A 19,159-nucleotide genomic window follows, 5' to 3' on the forward strand; every position below is an offset into this window, starting at 1 on the left:
TGAACAAGCACAGACAGACTATACCAAAACACGTACATATTTTATGCAAATTTCATACAAGTAATAAAAAAACAAATATTGCAACATTATAACAAAAAAAACATGATTCATCTTTAATAATACTTTTAATTTTAAAGGGTTAGTTCACCCAAAAATGAAAATTCTGTCATTATTTACTGTCATTCCAAAACCGTAAGACTTTCGTTCATCCTCAGAACACAAATGAAGATTTGTTTTTGTTGTTGATGAAATCTGAGAGCTTTCTGTCCCTCCGTTGACAGCTTAGTATATAATAGAACAACCACTTTCAAGGCCCACAAGGCCCTAAATTTCAATTGGTCAGTCAACAGTTTACCAAATGAATACATGTGAATGTAAAAAGTGAAGATACTCTGGACTTGTTTATTCAACAGATAAAATACAACCATAAAAAATATGTACAAGGTATGTTTTAAAAACAACAACAACATATAACACGAGGAATATGGGTAAACTACACTACCGGTCAAAAGTTTTAGATCGGTAAGATTTTTTATGTTTTTAAAAGAAGTATCTTCTGCTCACCAAGGCTGCATTTATTTGATTATACAAACAAAAACAGTCATATTGTGAAATATTATTACAATTTAAAACAGCTGTTTTCTATGTGAATATATAGTTGTGTAATTTATTCCTGTGATCAAAGCTGAATTTCAGCATCATTACTCCAGTCTTCAGTGTCACATGATCCTTCAGAAATCATTCTAATATGATGATTTGATGCTCAAGAAAAAATTATGATTATTATCAATGTTGAAAACAGTTTTTAAAATTTTTATTTCATGATGTTATGATGAATAGAACGTTCAAAATAACAGCATTTATCTGAAATGGAAAGCTTTTGTAACATTAAACACTACCGTTCAAAAGTTTGGGGTCAGTAAGAATTTTAATTTTATTTTTGGGGGAAAGAAATAAAATAAATCAGGACTTTTATTCATCAAGGATGAGTTAAACTGATCAAAAGTTACAGTTAAGACATTTAAAATGTTAGAAAATATTCTATTTTAAATAAATGCTGTTCTTTTGAACTTGGTGAGCAGAAGAGACTTCTTTTAAAAACATAAAAAAATCTTACAGATCAAAAACTTTTGACCAGCAGTGTATATGCATTCAATGCAACTGCAACACATAAGGTAGTGTATTCATGGCATTGTTGTGGATATAATGTACAACACATATGTCTTCCTTGAAGGATAAAGATCTCTTTTATGATCTTTTTTTTATCTCTTTCTCATCGAAGTATTGATAAAGGAAGTCAACGCATGCTAAAGTCTGGTACTTTTTTTACGGCTGCACATTGTTGGCCTGGCCACAAGGGGGCGACAGCACAAAGAGAAAAAAAGGCATTAAACTTGACTGGCATATTATAGTGCTTTGGAAGAGCATTTTTATGTGCTGTTCATACTGTTCATCATAATGTTTATTTAAACAATTTAATATGTACCAAGCAGGTCCACTGAAGTGCATTCCCAAGTCAATGACTTCCGAAGGCGTTTTCATCTTCTAATACAGATGTCATAAGAACCAAATAGGAGTGCTGATGCACAGAATGAATTGTGTGCTGCTGCTTCAGGGTCCCAATCAAGTTCTCCCAGTAGAACCATGTTATTGCGGCACTAACACTTAAATTTCAGTGAGAGTGACCCGGAAACAGTCGGCCTGATTGTCAATGGCCAGGATAAACGTGTCCTCGTTGCAGTAGTGCTGAATGATGTTGTCGTCCATGTTGACCAGGATACTAGTGGTTGAATGAGAGTGAACATTAAAACAATTCAAAACATACAAAAACATGTATTTTTGCATTTTAGCACTGATAATGGATTTTGTACAGGTAAATGTTTACTCACCCTTTCTTGCTTTTCTTATAGATTTTAGTCATCTTCTCCACAGGAAGAGAATATTTGCCTGATATCTTGGGGGGGAAAAAGACCATAAAATCAGCAGCTTAAACAAAAAAACCTCTGTGAATGGCAGCTTATTTCCAACTCTGTTGTATTCAGTGGAAAAGTAACCTGACCCGTTACCAAATGCAGTGTAACACCCAATTACTTCTTCCTCTTAAAGGGCCAAAAATGAAATTCTGTCATTAATCACCTTCATGTCGTTCCAGACCCATAAGAGTTTCGTTCATCTTCGGAGCACAAATGAAGATCTTTTTGATGAAATCTGAGAGCTTTCTCTTCCTCCACTGACAGTCTACGCAACTAACACTTTGAAGCTTCAAAAAGTTAATAAAGAGATCGTAAAAATAATCCCATATGAATTGAGCAGTTTAGTCCAAAATTTTCTGAAGAGACAAGGTCACTTTATGTGATAAACATTCAATTTAGGCTTTTATTCACATATAATCATTTATCAACACACACATCAGTTGTGGTAAAGCTTCTGTAAGAGCTTCTGTAAGAACCAATGAGGTTCATTCTAGTGTTACGCAGCACGTTTGAGCTTCTGCAAGAACCAATGAGGTTCATTCTCGTGTTACACAGCACGTTTGAACTTCTGTAAGAACCAATGAGGTTCATTCTAGTGTTACGCAGCACGTTTGAGCTTCTGCAAGAACCAATGAGGTTCATTCTCGTGTTACACAGCACGTTTGAACTTCTGTAAGAACCAATGAGGTTCATTCTCGTGTTACACAGCACGTTTGAACTTCTGTAAGAACCAATGAGGTTCATTCTAGTGTTACGCAGCACGTTTGAGCTTCTGCAAGAACCAATGAGGTTCATTCTCGTGTTACACAGCACGTTTGAACTTCTGTAAGAACCAATGAGGTTCATTCTCGTGTTACACAGCACGTTTGAACTTCTGTAAGAACCAATGAGGTTCATTCTCGTGTTACACAGCACGTTTGAGCTTCTGTAAGAACCAATGAGGTTCATTCTAGTGTTACGCAGCACGTTTGAGCTTCTGCAAGAACCAATGAGGTTCATTCTCGTGTTACACAGCACGTTTGAACTTCTGTAAGAACCAATGAGGTTCATTCTCGTGTTACACAGCACGTTTGAACTTCTGTAAGAACCAATGAGGTTCATTCTAGTGTTACGCAGCACGTTTGAGCTTCTGCAAGAACCAATGAGGTTCATTCTCGTGTTACACAGCACGTTTGAGCTTCTGCAAGAACCAATGAGGTTCATTCTCGTGTTACACAGCACGTTTGAGCTTCTGTAAGAACCAATGAGGTTCATTCTCGTGTTACACAGCACGTTTGAACTTCTGTAAGAACCAATGAGGTTCATTCTAGTGTTACGCAGCACGTTTGAGCTTCTGCAAGAACCAATGAGGTTCATTCTCGTGTTACACAGCACGTTTGAACTTCTGTAAGAACCAATGAGGTTCATTCTCGTGTTACACAGCACGTTTGAACTTCTGTAAGAACCAATGAGGTTCATTCTAGTGTTACGCAGCACGTTTGAGCTTCTGCAAGAACCAATGAGGTTCATTCTCGTGTTACACAGCACGTTTGAACTTCTGTAAGAACCAATGAGGTTCATTCTCGTGTTACACAGCACGTGTGAACTTCTGTAAGAACCAATGAGGTTCATTCTAGTGTTACGCAGCACGTTTGAGCTTCTGCAAGAACCAATGAGGTTCATTCTCGTGTTACACAGCACGTTTGAACTTCTGTAAGAACCAATGAGGTTCATTCTCGTGTTACACAGCACGTTTGAACTTCTGTAAGAACCAATGAGGTTCATTCTCGTGTTACACAGCACGTTTGAGCTTCTGTAAGAACAATGAGGTTCATTCTCGTGTTACACAGCACGTTTGAGCTTCTGTAAGAACCAATGAGGTTCATTCTCGTGTTACACAGCACGTTTGAGCTTCTGCAAGAACCAATGAGGTTCATTCTCGTGTTACACAGCACGTTTGAGCTTCTGTAAGAACCAATGAGGTTCATTCTCGTGTTACACAGCACGTTTGAGCTTCTGCAAGAACAATGAGGTTCATTCTCGTGTTACGCAGCACGTTTGAGCTTCTGTAAGAACCAATGAGGTTCATTCTCGTGTTACACAGCACGTTTGAGCTTCTGCAAGAACAATGAGGTTCATTCTCGTGTTACGCAGCACGTTTGAGCTTCTGTAAGAACCAATGAGGTTCATTCTCGTGTTACACAGCACGTTTGAACTTCTGTAAGAACCAATGAGGTTCATTCTCGTGTTACACAGCACGTTTGAGCTTCTGCAAGAACCAATGAGGTTCATTCTCGTGTTACACAGCACGTTTGAACTTCTGTAAGAACCAATGAGGTTCATTCTCGTGTTACACAGCACGTTTGAACTTCTGTAAGAACCAATGAGGTTCATTCTCGTGTTACGCAGCACGTTTGAGCTTTTGCAAGAACCAATGAGCTTCATTTTCGTGTGTTACACAGTGTGTTCATTTGTGTTCCGAAGATGAACAAAAGTCCTGCAGGTTTGGAACAACATGAGGCTGAGTAAATGATGACAGAATTAAAAAAAATTGGTGAATATCCCTTTAAAAAACAAAGTGTAAAGCCCATGTACTGCGTGACACTGTACTTACTGCCTCAAGTAAACTTTTCAGTGTTGGAGACCTCAGCATCAGTGCATCAAAAACCTCATCAGATTCTCTCCTTACGTACAGCAGGACTGCAGAAACATAATGTGCAGGTATGTATATAAATTAATATCAAAAAGCATTAATATAGAAGAATGGGACATATTCTGTTGCCTTGACATGTAAATCTCACATGCAGTAATTCATACCTCTCTTGTCCTCTCTGCTGTATTTGGCAGGCGGGGAAACATCTTCCTGTGATCGATGAGCGAACGATCTTTTCATGGCCAGCCTGCATGAGAAACAGATGAATCTATAATTCTTATACTTCTGTGATGAATCCTTTCAATGTCACAATTATTACTGCAAAAAATACATTTGAAACACACTTGATTGATTCTACCGGTCTGATGTTTGCTGAGCTCAAAGTGATGCATCATAAAATTAGATTAAAAGGTGATAAATATTTTCATGTTAACGTCAAAAATTTAAAACTGGCTAATAATTCTCAAATATTTTGCCTAAAACCCCCCCCAAAAAAAACAGTTCAACTAAAATCAGTGATTAAGCAAACTTAGGCATCACAGCATTATAATGTACAGAATGAAAAACAGACACTCATTCAGAGAGTTGCTAAAGATACAATTTTACATTGCTATTAGTGTTTTTAAAAATAACTTTAAGTGAGAGTTAGATGACAGTAAAGGTAAATCTAAAAACAGGAAAATTAATCATGCACAGTTAAAAATGGGAAAATAAATATCCTCCACAACCGTATACATTTTTAAAAAAAATCTACAGATAACCAATATGGTAAAGCCATATCTTGCATACCTAAATACCAATACAATTAGATTAAACGAGGACATTCACAGTAATCACACTGACCCATCACTCTCCATTTCTTCAACACCAAAACTGAACACCTATAAACAAAGAGAAAACATTATAGAGACTTAAAACTGCACATAATCCCTTAACACTCTACATAATAATGACAGTGCTTTCAAAATATCCTATAAGTCTCACTTTGATCACCTTAATAATTACTTCTGAGTATTCCACATCAATTCAGTACTGAAACAACTTAAGTGTTACTTTAAGAACTGCATTGATCATTCCTCCTCACCTGACCGGCTCTCTGCAGGTTGTTCAAATGGACATCGGGGATGAAGAGGACAGGCTGGGACTCCAGGTCCGTCAAAGTTTTGAAAAGTGTAATATCTGGCCTCTTTTGAGATAAAGTGGCGAAACTTCCTCTCTTACCTAACAGGGTGAAAGAAAACCAGTGACTCATGTCAAAATCAGCAAGTTGAAACATATATATTCATGAGACACCATGGACATAAAAGGTCATAGACATTTTGTGATGAATAAGAATATGACAAAGTTTGCACTACAGGTTTTCACCTAATATGTGACGACTATATGAATAATTCAGCCATGGATTAGTTGAATATGAAGGAACAGTTCTTGCCTATTGAATGGTTGTTTCAATGTAACTTCCATAGCCAATCGGTTTCACATATCCATGACTAAGGAACTTTATAACCATGACGCATTCCAAACGTTAATACACTAACTCTGTGCGCTATATGCAAATTATTATTCTAGCCCTCCACCTCCCAGCACCACCTGCCTAAATCTGTTACGCGGGTCTCCCTCTCTCTAACAACAGTAGCATTTTTCCGGTCATTTTATGTTCTAGAGCAGCTCAGCAACCATAGCGTCATCGTAGCAGATCTAGTCTGCCAAGACCAAACCTACGTACATTCCATTTACATTAATAAAATGCTTTATGAAATATCCCGAGAGTTGATATGACTGAAGTGCATTTTATCCATTATCCGAGCAAAATGTATGATTCATGGATACAGCATCTAAGGATAATGGCACCACATTGTATAAATGAATGTTTGGTTGATTGACGGAACTCTCACCATCATGGCCCTGGCCGGCAGTCTGACCTTTGACCTTCTTCCGGAGCTGCTTTTTCTCCTCATCCCGAATTTTTCGCTCAGCTCCCTGTACAGAAGAGAAGAGTTTGTGTGATCATACTGTTGTTGAGGGCCATCAGAGCAACAGGGGCGAGCTGGCTTTTTACCTGGTACTTTTCAAACTACCAGGGCAGCGCCCATCATTGCGTTAAAGGGTTAAACACACTTTGCCACTCAATGGAGCTTAATAATAGTGTGTTGAATCAGTATATCCACATTTTCATTATGTAAGTGAACTATGCTCATATTCTGATTTTAAATTGTAATTTTGGCCACCCCTGAAATGGGTCATACCATTGACCATGACCTGTGCAGTTGAAGTAAATATGCTAGAAACCCCACTCATTCAAGGACATGCCTTTATTGCATGGACCAAGCAATAGATGAAGTGTCTAAAATGAATGTTCACAGATCAGTGAACATATGATAAAGTTTGCCCTCTTTAACTTGTGTTGCTTTTAAACTGAATGTGCGAAGCAAACTGTTTGCGGAAATAACCACAACATTAACAACATGAGCGTGTGGTTTATCTGTCAGTCAGATGCGTGTGAACGTAGCGTTTGTTACAGCATAACAGTAAACTCTCTGCACGTTTCCTTTCAGAATCATCTTTTACTGGTAGAAAGGAAAAATAAAATAAACAAGGGCCCTTACGTTATGCAGAGTAACATTTTATAACACAACTCTGCATAACATAAGGGTCTTAGTTTAAATTTGTATATATATTTGTTTTTTATACACAAATATAGTTATAAGAATAATACCCGGAAATTTCACAAGTGAAGACAACATTAGAAGTTAGTTTAGGATTGGTTGGGATTGGGAATATATCAAGACTGTATACAATAGCATTACATAATAGTTAACGTGAATTTAAAGCATTTTTAAATCTTGGGTTATGTAAAATTCTACTCATACTAATTATTTTAATATTAAAATTAAGTGATGTAATATCACCAAAAAACTACCATGATATTAAAAATGTACAAAAGCATATTTATAAATAAAATAAAATTAACCAAGATGAACAAATCCATGAAAAGTATATTAATTCATGAAACCTAGTACATGTTAACAGTGTAAATAATGTTTACAATATTGTTATAAAGCGTTTGGAATCACAAAGTCATAATTCCTCATTATACACTCAAAAGCCCAACACTTTTGGAGTAGCGACTCCCACCACTTTAGGAAAAGACAGTAGAAAGAGATGAAATGAAATCTACTTAATAATACTCCACTACACTCTACATGTTAGTCAAGTAATTACAGCCACTACGGGAAATGGCAATGGCAAACACAGGAAATAACCACTGTAACTGTAGGTACTTTTGTATAACTTGTGCAAATAAAATGACTGCGGTCTGTGACTCAAATGCAGGTATATGACCGACAACAGTCACACTGACGCATCACCAACCTTGTCACAGAAGACCTTTATCTGCGAGCAGGCTCTGTGGATGGGTCTGTTGCTCCTGTTATTATAACTGTAGGTGTCAATCTGGATCATAAGCGGAAGACCTTTGACTCCCTTCTGTGAGGAGAAATCCGTGCTCAGGCAGTTCACCGTAATGAAAACCTGAAAAAAAAAGAAGAAGATGAGATACATGCAAAAATCAGCTTGACAAAACATGCATCTCTGAGCTTGGAAAATGTCAAGTATGGTCAGGCAATCATGTCGTATTATCTTATGAGAGGAGAGCCAGGGGGAAGTTTTTCCACACCAAGCTGCTCAACTGTAAGGGGAATGTTTGCATTCTTCCGTGTAAAAACTAGAAAACAGTGGAATAAGGGGCCGTTCATATGGAACCTGTTTTTGCGTTTCAAAACTAGAAAACAACATAGTGAGGGGACGATCCATTGTGCTTCTTTTCCAATATTTTTCTATGTAAGTATGCTAGATGGACATCTGTGAGTGTTATGTTCCCATCTTGTGTTTAAAAATGCAGCAGAAACGTGTCTTGAGACATTGAATTTTTCCCCAATTTTGTGTTCCACTGCATGTTTTTAAAATGTATTTTGAAGTGCAAGTCAATATGCCCACCTTGCACATATAAAAAAAAAAAAAAAACATTTCAAAACAGTGCAATGGAATGCAATTACTTTTTAACTTACAGCGTCTTTCGTACTTATAAAAGCTGTAAAGACGAGCTGCAACGGTCCAGGACTAGCGCCATTGGTTCAACCAATGGCATAATTTTAGGGGGCGGCACAATCGGTTTGGCCAATGGTAGACATAGGTTCTGGGAAACATGTCAGAGGTGGTGAAATGACACACCTCAGCTTCACACTTTACAGACTGTCTGATTAATAGACTCGTCCTGAATAAAAAGCTATTTCGGGATTGCTTCCCAGACTATAGAAAAATGTAAATCTTTTTAGCACTAGTCTATCTTTAATCTAAAAAAATCGAGCTTCTTTGTAGAGAAAACCTTCTATCAGTTGTGACCTTTATTAATAATCAATCTTCTCCGCTGAATCTTAAATCTTCAAATAAAATCTCTAAATTGCGACTTAACCGCATAACCACTCATTCACTGTGTGCCCGTCAGTGGTTTATTCAAATAGTAAGCAAAACAAAATTGATTTGAAATATTCCCAACTGTAACCTGTTTTATGCCAATACATCAAGAGACACTGGAAAAACGACTGTTGAAAGATGAAAGCTAGCGAATCTTTCAGCCCGAGGTGAAAATAGTTTCCCACTGACGGTCTCCCGTTCTTTCATGTCTGTGCCTGTAGCTGTTGTTTTAATAGAGGAGCTTGTTGTTCAATGTTATGAGAACCACTTGCTTTCTCAGGGCCACGTGATCAATTCTGACAAGAATCCGTTAGCAAACGCTTACACGGATAAATCTCTCCAGAGCCCACAGTCTTTCTGTGTGAATGTGCGTGTGGGAGCATGTGAGCAAATATCACTGAAATCTTAACACCCTTCTACACTATCAAATCACCATCAGTTGGATCTTATAATTTAAAGCATGTAAATGTTTATATTTTTGCAAACTTTTGAAAATGCCATCTTCACACATTATCTGAAACCATTTCCCCAAAGATTAGGGCTTCTTCTATTTAGTCTTCCACTGGCTATTACAATTACATAATAAGGCTACTTCAAAAGCACAATTTTAAAAGGCAAATATTGACCATGAGCACTGGGTGGATCTCCACCTTTAAGAGTGCACTTAAAGTAAGCTTGTTAAGCACTGGAACTAAGAAGGAAAAAGCCTCCTGACAGTGAATAGGATGCTGCAGGGAAGAGGAGGACAAGACTGAGCGGCTGTTAGCAAACACCTTCAGCTTGACCCACACACAGCAAACTTAACATCCAGGAAAAAACTGAGAATCAAAACTGAAGACTCACCTTTGCCTCTTCATTGACATCCCAGGTGAAGGACACAGCATTGTATGCGATTTCCTCAATGTTGCCAATGGTGTTAAAGCTCTCTTTATAGTCAGCTGAGGGGTGAAAGATGAGTAGTGAAAAGATCATATTAGTTATATTTTTTATCATTTGGATTTGTAATCTTTCTTCAATATAATTTATTTAAGACCTTGACAGTGTACAGTGGGGTTCAACACTATATATGGGGGACACTTAATATTCAACAATATTATTGATCTGCCTGCACTGACAGACACCATTATATGAGAACTGAACTGAGCTGGACGATGACATCACGATAAATGAACTAAATTAATAACTAATGTTTTTTACAACCAACACTGAACTTACTTAAGCTGGACAATGACACCATTTTTTTTCTAGATCTGCTGTTCAGCCGAAACAAACTTTGTTGCATTATCTTCCTGTTATCACTGTAAAGCTGCTTTGAAACAATCTGTATGGTATAAAGCGCTTTATAAATAAAGGTGACTTGACTTCAAATGTATAAGAAAAATAATTCTTATTTAGATCAAATAAATTTAACAGAATACTTTAAAATAAAAACAATCGAATTAAATTTATATATTAAATATATTTTTTTCAAAGAAAGGTGAGATTCAAGATCTTATTTCAATGAACAAAACAAACTGAACCTAATAAATGCATCTAATTAAATTTAGATAAATAATATAAAAACTTTTATTTTGAAATGTCTGAGGCTACATGGTAAATCTGGGATTCAAGATCTTATTTGTACAAATACATTAAAATGACTAAAATAAGTAGAGTATAAAATAGATTTATCTAATTATATTTAGATAATTAAAAGTAAATTAAATTAATTATTATTTTATTTTTTTAAAACAAGAAATTACATGATGTAAATGAATAAGAAATAATTCATATTATTAACAAGTTTATTCAACAACATTAAGTCTCTAACCAAGGTTTGAACTTCTTGTTCTTGTACCATTTTAACTTCTTGTTGACTTGTGCAAAAGTCCAGTTCATTGAAGCACAAGCTCAAATCATGCTGGAGAACACGATCATCAGGTTTTACCAGCTTGAGTGCTGTTCGTATTAAAACAAAAGGTGGACAATACCAAATCTTTTGCTCCCTACTGTATTTTCAAACAACATGAAGAAGACCAGATAAATGTGGGAAAGCATTTTCATGTTTTGCCCTGAGTAAAATATGAATATGCAAAGCTGCAAACAAATTTGAGCACTTCAGGTTAAATTCAGAGTCATTTAAAGATTCAAAAGAAAGAAAAGAAAAAAAACACAGCGAGATGAATTTTGACCTCAGATGCAGGCGTTATATTACACGCTTCACGGCTATGATATGGTACCTGCCTGCTGTGTAAATATAACTCTGCTTAAATGTATGGCAGATGTTACTCAAGCCTTCAGTTTACAAAAGAGCAGGACCCTTTCCCAAGCTCCCGTTTGTCTGAGGATTCGACTCCCCCCTCCGAAACGGTTAACGCTCCTATTCAAATCCTGATCTTCAGCCTCAGGCACTATGAAAAATCCCTGGATACTGTTATTCAAATCAGGACAACATCAGGATCAGCAGATCAGGTTTCTTTCTTCCAAAATCATGCCCAAACCACGTCAGGTTGCCAGCTGCCACGGAGAAGACCATCACAGTGACCCCCAGGTGTCAAAAAAAGAAAAAAAGAAAAAACTTCCTTTAACCTGACCCCCCTCATTGTCCTTATGCTTCCCAACTGGGAGTTATGATGGAATACTTTGCCCTAAGCATTGTGCTAAAGTTGCAGACCCTTTTTTAGGATACACCTTAAATAAAGTGAATGAAGAACTGGGAAGAAAAAAAGATGAACAAAAGGAGGGGACTCCAGTTATCTGGTATCCCAGTGATACAGACACGGAGAATAAAAGAGAAAAAAGAAAGGCCTATAATGATGCACACGTAGAGTTACACATACAAAGACACACCCCGAAACACTGGGTAGGTGTCATTCTTAAGGTACGGTCACATTTACCATTGTTCTACCAATTACTGCATGTGAAATCCAGTCATTTTAATAGGAATCCACACTATTGGGAATTTTGCACACTGCAAAATAATATTTTCATCCTCAGTACTTCTGTCTTGTTTCAGTACAAATATCTGAACATCCTTAAATCAAGTTGAGAAGCAAAATTACTTAAAGGACAGTTCACCCAAAAAATGTAATTCTGTCATAATTTACTCACCCTCATGTTGTTCAAAACCTGTATGAGTTTCTTTCTACATGTTGAACACAAATTAAGTCTCGTTTTCCGAATTGTTCAAAATTTAGTGACTTTATGTTTAAAACCATGAATAATATCTGCTAATGGGGTAAGAAAAATAAACTCAATTTAAAGGGAAAATAACTTTATTTTTCTTACCCCCTTGGCAGATATTTTTTCTTGTTTAAAGCATAAAGTCACTTCATTTTTATATATTTTTCAGACAACAAGACTATTATCTTCAGTCATTTTTTTCTCAAGTAATTGTATCTTTATTTAAGAATGTTTTATATATTTTTACTGGACAAAAATACTGAGGCAGACAATCATTTTTTGCAGTGCGTGAGGGAAAAAGGTTTCACATTGGGTTCAAGTTGGTCTCGCAGATTCATCGTGATTCTTGATTTGAAAGCGACTTCTGTGTGAGCTGTGCTTCACACATTGCACTATTGACAATGGACATTTTTGCCCGTGAAATTAGCCAAAAACGTGCATGTTCAAAGTGCCCCTATTATGCTTTTTCCATTCATGTAGTGTGTTATATATATGTGTTTATGAATGTAAAAGGTCTGCAAAGTTTCAATGATCGAAGTCCACGACAAATGAAGTTATTGTCTCCCAAAAGAAACTGAACTGCCTGAATTGAACTGAATTGCCCGAAACGAATCATCAGTAATTCCAGTCTTACTTCTTGCATGAACCTACATAGGATTGTACTGTAGCTAATTTGCATAATGCCAGCCTGGTCTTCATTGGCTGCCCGCGATCAGCATCTACTTTGAGCCTCAAACACTATAGTTGTAGCTGAGACTGGAAGAGTTTGGTTAGTGCTGTTGACATGCCAAAATGAGGCAAGCAAATCCACTTTGCATGCACTTCCAAAGGACGAGGACTCGGGCTGGAATTGATACGGTAAAACCAATCACAAGACTGGGCCATCTGACCAATCAGAGCAGAGTAGGCTCTCAGAAAGGAGGAGTTTAGAGAGACTGAATCCTTTAACAAACCGTTTTAGACACTGTGAGCAAAGAGCTGATGCTGCAATGTATATTATGAGAAAATTTGTTTTGTTTTTTGATCTTGGATGCATGTAAACCAGGGGTGTCCAAACTCAGTCCTGAGGGCCGCTGTCCAGCAGAGTTTAGCTCCAACTTACTCTCAACACTCCTATCTGGAAGTTTCTAGTATGCCTAGTGAAACCCTCATTAGCTTGTTCAGGTGTGTTTAATTGGGGTTAGAGCTGAACTTTGCAGGACAGTGGCTCACCAGGAGCAAGATTCAACACCCCTAATGTAAACAGTGTCCTCTAAAACAAAATTAGGAACCTTTAAAATAAGTAAAAGATCTACATAAAGCAGAATCTCACCTATGTCAAGGACTCTCTGTTTGGCCGTGTGCTGACGGCTGTGCCAGTAGTTCCAGTGTTTGAGCTGCTCATCTCGACACTTCTCCTGTCCAAACACCACCATCACTACACTCTGAGAGAGACAAGAGTTGCATTACAATGTTTCTGGTCCTTCATTTCAAATATGCTGCAGGGTTAAGAGTGCTTGTCTTGGTAACAGCTGAACTCACCCGCACTTTACTGATGGGGTGACGAAGGCCCTTGTTGGCCCCGGTCTCACTGAGAGTGATGCCGTAGAACTGGCCTTTGTTCAGGTAGATCATGGGTCCCTCGCCTGCCTTCTCACGGGCCGAACGACTCGCTTCTATATTGTACTGGAACATGTCTCTATAGGAGAGGATGGGAACCATTTTGTGTGAATAGATTTTTGTGTGAATAGGGGGGGGGTAATAATATGTTTGTCTATATTGTAAGCAAATCTGCATTCAACAAAGATTTTGGCACAAGTTCATATGCTATAAGGTTCACATTCTCCATTAAGAAAAGTAACTTTTTTTAAATGATCGTTTATAGGTATGGGTCTGATTAGTATAAAAGTCAATATATTTATGGCAATATACAGTATATATATATATATATGAAGAGTTCAGATGCAAAAGCCTCTAAGTGCCATCTGAAAATTTCTTCTAGAATGATCATTTTTATAAAGCTTGTATATTTAAGATAAGTAATTTCATTTAAATGACAATTAATAGGTCATTTGCATTGCCATTTAAGTGAAATTATTGAACTTAAATATACGAGCTTGATAAAAATGATCATTCTAGAAGCAAATTTCAGATGGCACTTAGAGGCTTTTGCATCTGAACTCTTCATATATATATAAACATAATACATATACACACATATATTATGTAAACAAACTTTTATGTTAGATGCTATTAATCAAGATTAATTGATTTGACAGCAATAAAAGTGATAAAATTTGCATTAAATTGATCTTTTTGACTTTTACATTGTTACAATTTTATGTTGTTGCAACATTTTATTGCAAATAAATGTTCTTTTGAACTTTCTAATCATCAAAAAATCCTGAAAAAAGTGTCACAATACTATTAAGCAGCACAACTATTTTCAACATTGAAAATAATAAGAAATGTTTCAGCTTTGCATCACAGGAATACATTATATTTTAGTATATTAAAATAGAAACAGTTATTTTTAAATTGCATTCATATTTCACAATATTACTGTTTTTACTGTACTTTAATTCAATAAATGCATCCTTGGTGAACATAAGAAAACATTTTATTTTTTTATCTTACAGTCCCCCAATTTTTGAATGGTAGTGTAAATAAAGATTAAGGTTGCTGTACTTACACCCCTGGATGTGCCTGGCTGAAATGTTCAGCCCCTACTGTGGTGGGCGCTCTGTACTTCTGAAAAACAGTATATGACAGACATGTGAACGTACCGAAGAAACAAATTGTTCTAAATTGCATTACATATTATCGCTGAGATGTGCAATGGCCTGTAGCTACCATTACCAGTGATAGTCATAAACTTGCAGAAAGCTCACCATAGTCTCTTCAGGGTAGGAGTCCTCATAGGTGCTACTATCTGGTGTACTACACTGTTCATCCTTCGCGTATCCGTCGTGGCTGGCACTCGCTGAGTCCTGTAAAGAATGGTAGTGCATGCGCTGATACTGAAGCCCCTGCTGCTGGTGATGGTTGGAGAATGACTGAGCATAAACCTCAGCCTTCACAGTGGCCACAACACCCTCCTCAACCGGCATATTATCGTACAGGTCTTGTTTACTTTCTGCACTGTGCATGTCCGTATTCAAGGACAGGTTGACTGGAAGTGACTTCAGGACATGAATACGATTCTCTGTGGACTCAAAACCATCTTGACCGATCCGACTGAAAGAAAGAGGTCAGAAATCAAAGGGGTTAGTTCAAATTATTCCAGTCAAATAAAGAATTAAAGGCCTAAAATGAAGAAATATTTAAGATTCTAAAAACAAAATGCAAGTAAATTATTTCCTTGCTACTATCAAAGCCCAACTCATGCTGGATAACAAGGATTAATCTTTCACTCAAATTGTTATGTTAATAATAATTCAATTCACATTTATTTTAATAAATGTGAGTTCATCAGGGTTCTATTCGTGGGCCTCTTCCTTTTTCCTTTTAGGTAATGTGATAAAAGAACCACTTGATCAAAGCAAGCTTTAACAAATTGTGTGATTGACTGACCTCTTTTCATGATCTTCTGGAAGTCTGGGTACTGGTAAGAGCCTCTTCTCTTTAGGAACCTAAAGGGAAAAGAGATGAGTATAATAACTTCCTGACACAATGTCTTCAAATATTTACACCCCTAATTTTCATTAGTTCATTTCCTTCTTAACTGTAGTGTGTTACAGATGACCTCTGACCTTATAGTAATCATAAAGGATTCCCAGGGCGGCCACACTATCCTCATCTCCATTAATGCTCATCATGGCCTTGGTGGCAGCGGTCAGTGGATTCTCCAAGTAAGATTTCCATGCCTCATCTTCACTCGTGAAGGCACGGCGTGATGGAATGGTCATCTCATTAGGGACCACAACCACCAGACGCTTACTGTAAAATACAGGCACGCTATTTTAAAAAGAGGGCACATAAAAGGGTCTAGGTACGAGTATGATATATATATATATACAGACCCTTTCCAAAATATTAGAATATCATGGAAAAGTTTATTTATTTCCATAATTCCATTCAAAACGTTAAACTTCCATAGATTCAGGGCCCACAACTTAAATGATTTCAAGTATTTAGTTGTTTATTTGTACATAATTTGGGCTTTCAGCTCATAAAACCCACGAAAAGAGGATTTCAAAAAATTTGAATATTACATGAAATCACATAGTAATTACACAGTAATACCATGGTCATTGAACCAGGTTTTGGTTATGTTGGCAGTGTGGGCAGGTGCAAATCCTGCTGGGATTTGTATAAGGGTCTGTATATACACACAAGATTGAAGATATACATTTACATATACATCAAACAATCTGAAGCATAGACAACAGGATTGATCCCAATAATACCACCTCTCTCTATACCTTAGGGTTCATTAATTTTACAAAGGGTTGGAGCATACAACTGAAATTCCCAGAACTATCCTTTTACATTTTCCACACAACTGCTTTTTTTTCTGTGGGACAATGGACTATATCCTGCTGGATATTGATACTACAGTGAGGAAGAGTTGCATGGGAGGGGCTGTACAAGGATGTGAGCTAATATAAGCCACCTGCCCGGGCCCACCGTTATAGTTGTTCTACAGCAAACAAACATAAACAGAAGAGGAAAAGGAAAAGAAAAACCATCAATCTGTCACACTTGTTCTTTCTTATTGCAGTGTATATAGTTTGGGACCCCTTACACTGGTAATCATCTAAATACGTATATAAAAACAAATATTTATATAATTAATTAAACACATTAATAATAATAATTCAGTTCACATTTATTTGTATAGCACATTTCACAATACATATTGTTTCAAAGCAGCTTTACAGAAATTTTAGAGTGATCTATTATCAGATATAATAATAATAATCATCATCATCATCATAAAATATAGTGGGAGTTCCTCAGGGTTCTATTCGTGGGCCTCTTCCTTTTAGGTTACCTTTAGATAATGTTATAAAAGAACCACTTGATCAAAGCAAGCTTTGACAAATTTACTTAGCATTTTAACAAAACAACCTGCCACGATAACGTGACGTCACATATGAAAATACAACACATCATGAAATTCCCTTGTCTAAAAACTTGTTGCTATATAATTTAATTAAGTTAGCAATTTCTTATAGATAGCATTACTGTTTACATCGGTGACTTACTTCTCCTCCTGAGCCATGTGCAGTGCAGGGCTTCCACAGTGAAACTGGACTTTCAGGTCGGTGAAGATGCGGCAGGTGAGTCGCAGGGAACGGCTGAAAGAAAACTCGGACTACAGGTCAAACAACTTCTCGTATCCGAATCTCATTACAGCATCCTCCGTCTGTTCCGCACAAAGGTGAACAGCCAAACATTCAGGATCAAGCGGTAAATTGTGTTAATTCTGGCAAGTCTCAAGGTGACTGTTATTGTGAGCAAGCAAAGGTGCGCTCTCGTTACCTGGAGGAGGAGACGAGCCAGCTAATCACCACGCAGCTGCTTTGATTCGGAAACGGTGATTGGCTGGAAAGTAGAAAGAAGGCGTGCCCTACCTGCACGTTAGACTGTAAAACATGCATCTGAAATAGATAATCATTCTGTTCGTGGGAATTTTGCATTAATTGCGCAATGACAAATCACTCGATAGACGTTTTTATGGAAAATGTATAAATGTTGGCTAAACCTCTAGTAACCTATTATAATACGCTTTGTTTTTAGAGTTAAAAATGATTGGAGAAGCTCAGCAAGGAGCGAGATTTTTAGGTCTGTACTTGACATAATATTGACAGATGGTAGAGTTTTCTATATTTAACCAACTGAGTTTAATGAAATATGACTTCTGTTTCCTTTGAGCTGTTCTTGTTGGGAAAGGGGAATGTTTGTTCACGTTTAGGCCTCTGTCTGAGCTTATCCAAATACAGCTATTGTTGACCAGCAGACTGATATTTGTTTGTTAGGGCTGCAAATAAAAGTGTCTGTTAGACTAACAGGTGTGGCTCTGTTTTAAAATCGTCAAATGTGCCTTTTCTTTGCTTGGATGGGATGGGGGGGATGGGGATGGGGGGGAATAAATTCTTCTTTTATTTAAAGAAACTCAGTCGCCATAATTTAAGTGCTATTGAGTACGTGACAGATCAGATGAGCAGGCTTCAACAAGACTAGAAGTGAGGTGAAATCTACTAATGACCTACTGTTGTCAGTCATGGGAACCGAAACTGACTCCTCAGTGCAGAACAATATTTCATCATTTTCACCAACATGAACACATTTAGAGAGGCATGAACAAATACATTTATTATCAGTCTGTTTTTCATTGTTTTAAATTGCTTTTCTTTTTGTGCTGAAAAGCTTATTTTTAAAAAAGAAATCCTTATCACACTTCATGGGACATTTCACAAGAGGTGTGGCATGCCTGAAAAGAAAAATAACCTGTTTTGACCTGGAGAAACGCTTCAGCTTCTTCCTGTCTGACAGGTAACGATTCTGCTTTGTTAGCAAAATGTGACAGTAGTTTATACATCACAAACACACACACTGAATCGACACATTTTACCAGTCGCACCAGTCCAATAGAGACTTCTGGAGAGTTGTCTTCTGAAAACTTTATATGCAGTATCCTCATATTGTGTGTCTGTTAATTGTTAGATAATTCAAATGAAGAACATCTTTCTCACGTACCACCTTTTTAAGGTGTACATGCTTTATGTCACTTGCATACAACATATTAAATTCAATTTGATGGGAAAATATCAGCGAGCAATTCAGGACTAACCCTGCTGACTCACATGATTCACATGATGTCATCTCTAGCCTGAGCATGGGAACAAGGCCCGCCCCAATCTACAGAAACCAGATAGTTTACAACAGCACACTCGTGCCTCCTGAACATACAAAACCATTTAATATGGTACTG

The 19,159-nt window shown here is 37.0% G+C and overlaps 1 protein-coding gene across 1 annotated transcript; it reads right to left on the reverse strand.

Moving 5' to 3' along the window:
- Window positions 1-382: 382 nt before the first annotated feature.
- On the reverse strand, window positions 383-17,700 carry grhl2a (grainyhead-like transcription factor 2a). The gene is made up of 16 exons (XM_082150324.1): window positions 17,430-17,700; window positions 15,972-16,158; window positions 15,793-15,851; window positions 15,111-15,456; window positions 14,912-14,970; window positions 13,762-13,918; window positions 13,553-13,664; window positions 9,922-10,016; window positions 7,978-8,136; window positions 6,501-6,585; window positions 5,690-5,826; window positions 5,449-5,486; window positions 4,770-4,852; window positions 4,567-4,652; window positions 1,890-1,954; window positions 383-1,780 (listed from the first exon to the last, which is right to left on the reverse strand). The coding sequence occupies exons 1-16, from the start codon at window positions 17,444-17,446 to the stop codon at window positions 1,666-1,668; spliced, it is 1,800 nt and encodes a 599-aa protein (XP_082006450.1). The 5' UTR covers window positions 17,447-17,700; the 3' UTR covers window positions 383-1,665.
- Window positions 17,701-19,159: the final 1,459 nt, after the last annotated feature.

Source organism: Leuciscus leuciscus (assembly GCF_965113295.1).
Source record: "Leuciscus leuciscus genome assembly, chromosome: 20".
Taxonomy (NCBI): domain Eukaryota; kingdom Metazoa; phylum Chordata; class Actinopteri; order Cypriniformes; family Leuciscidae; genus Leuciscus; species Leuciscus leuciscus.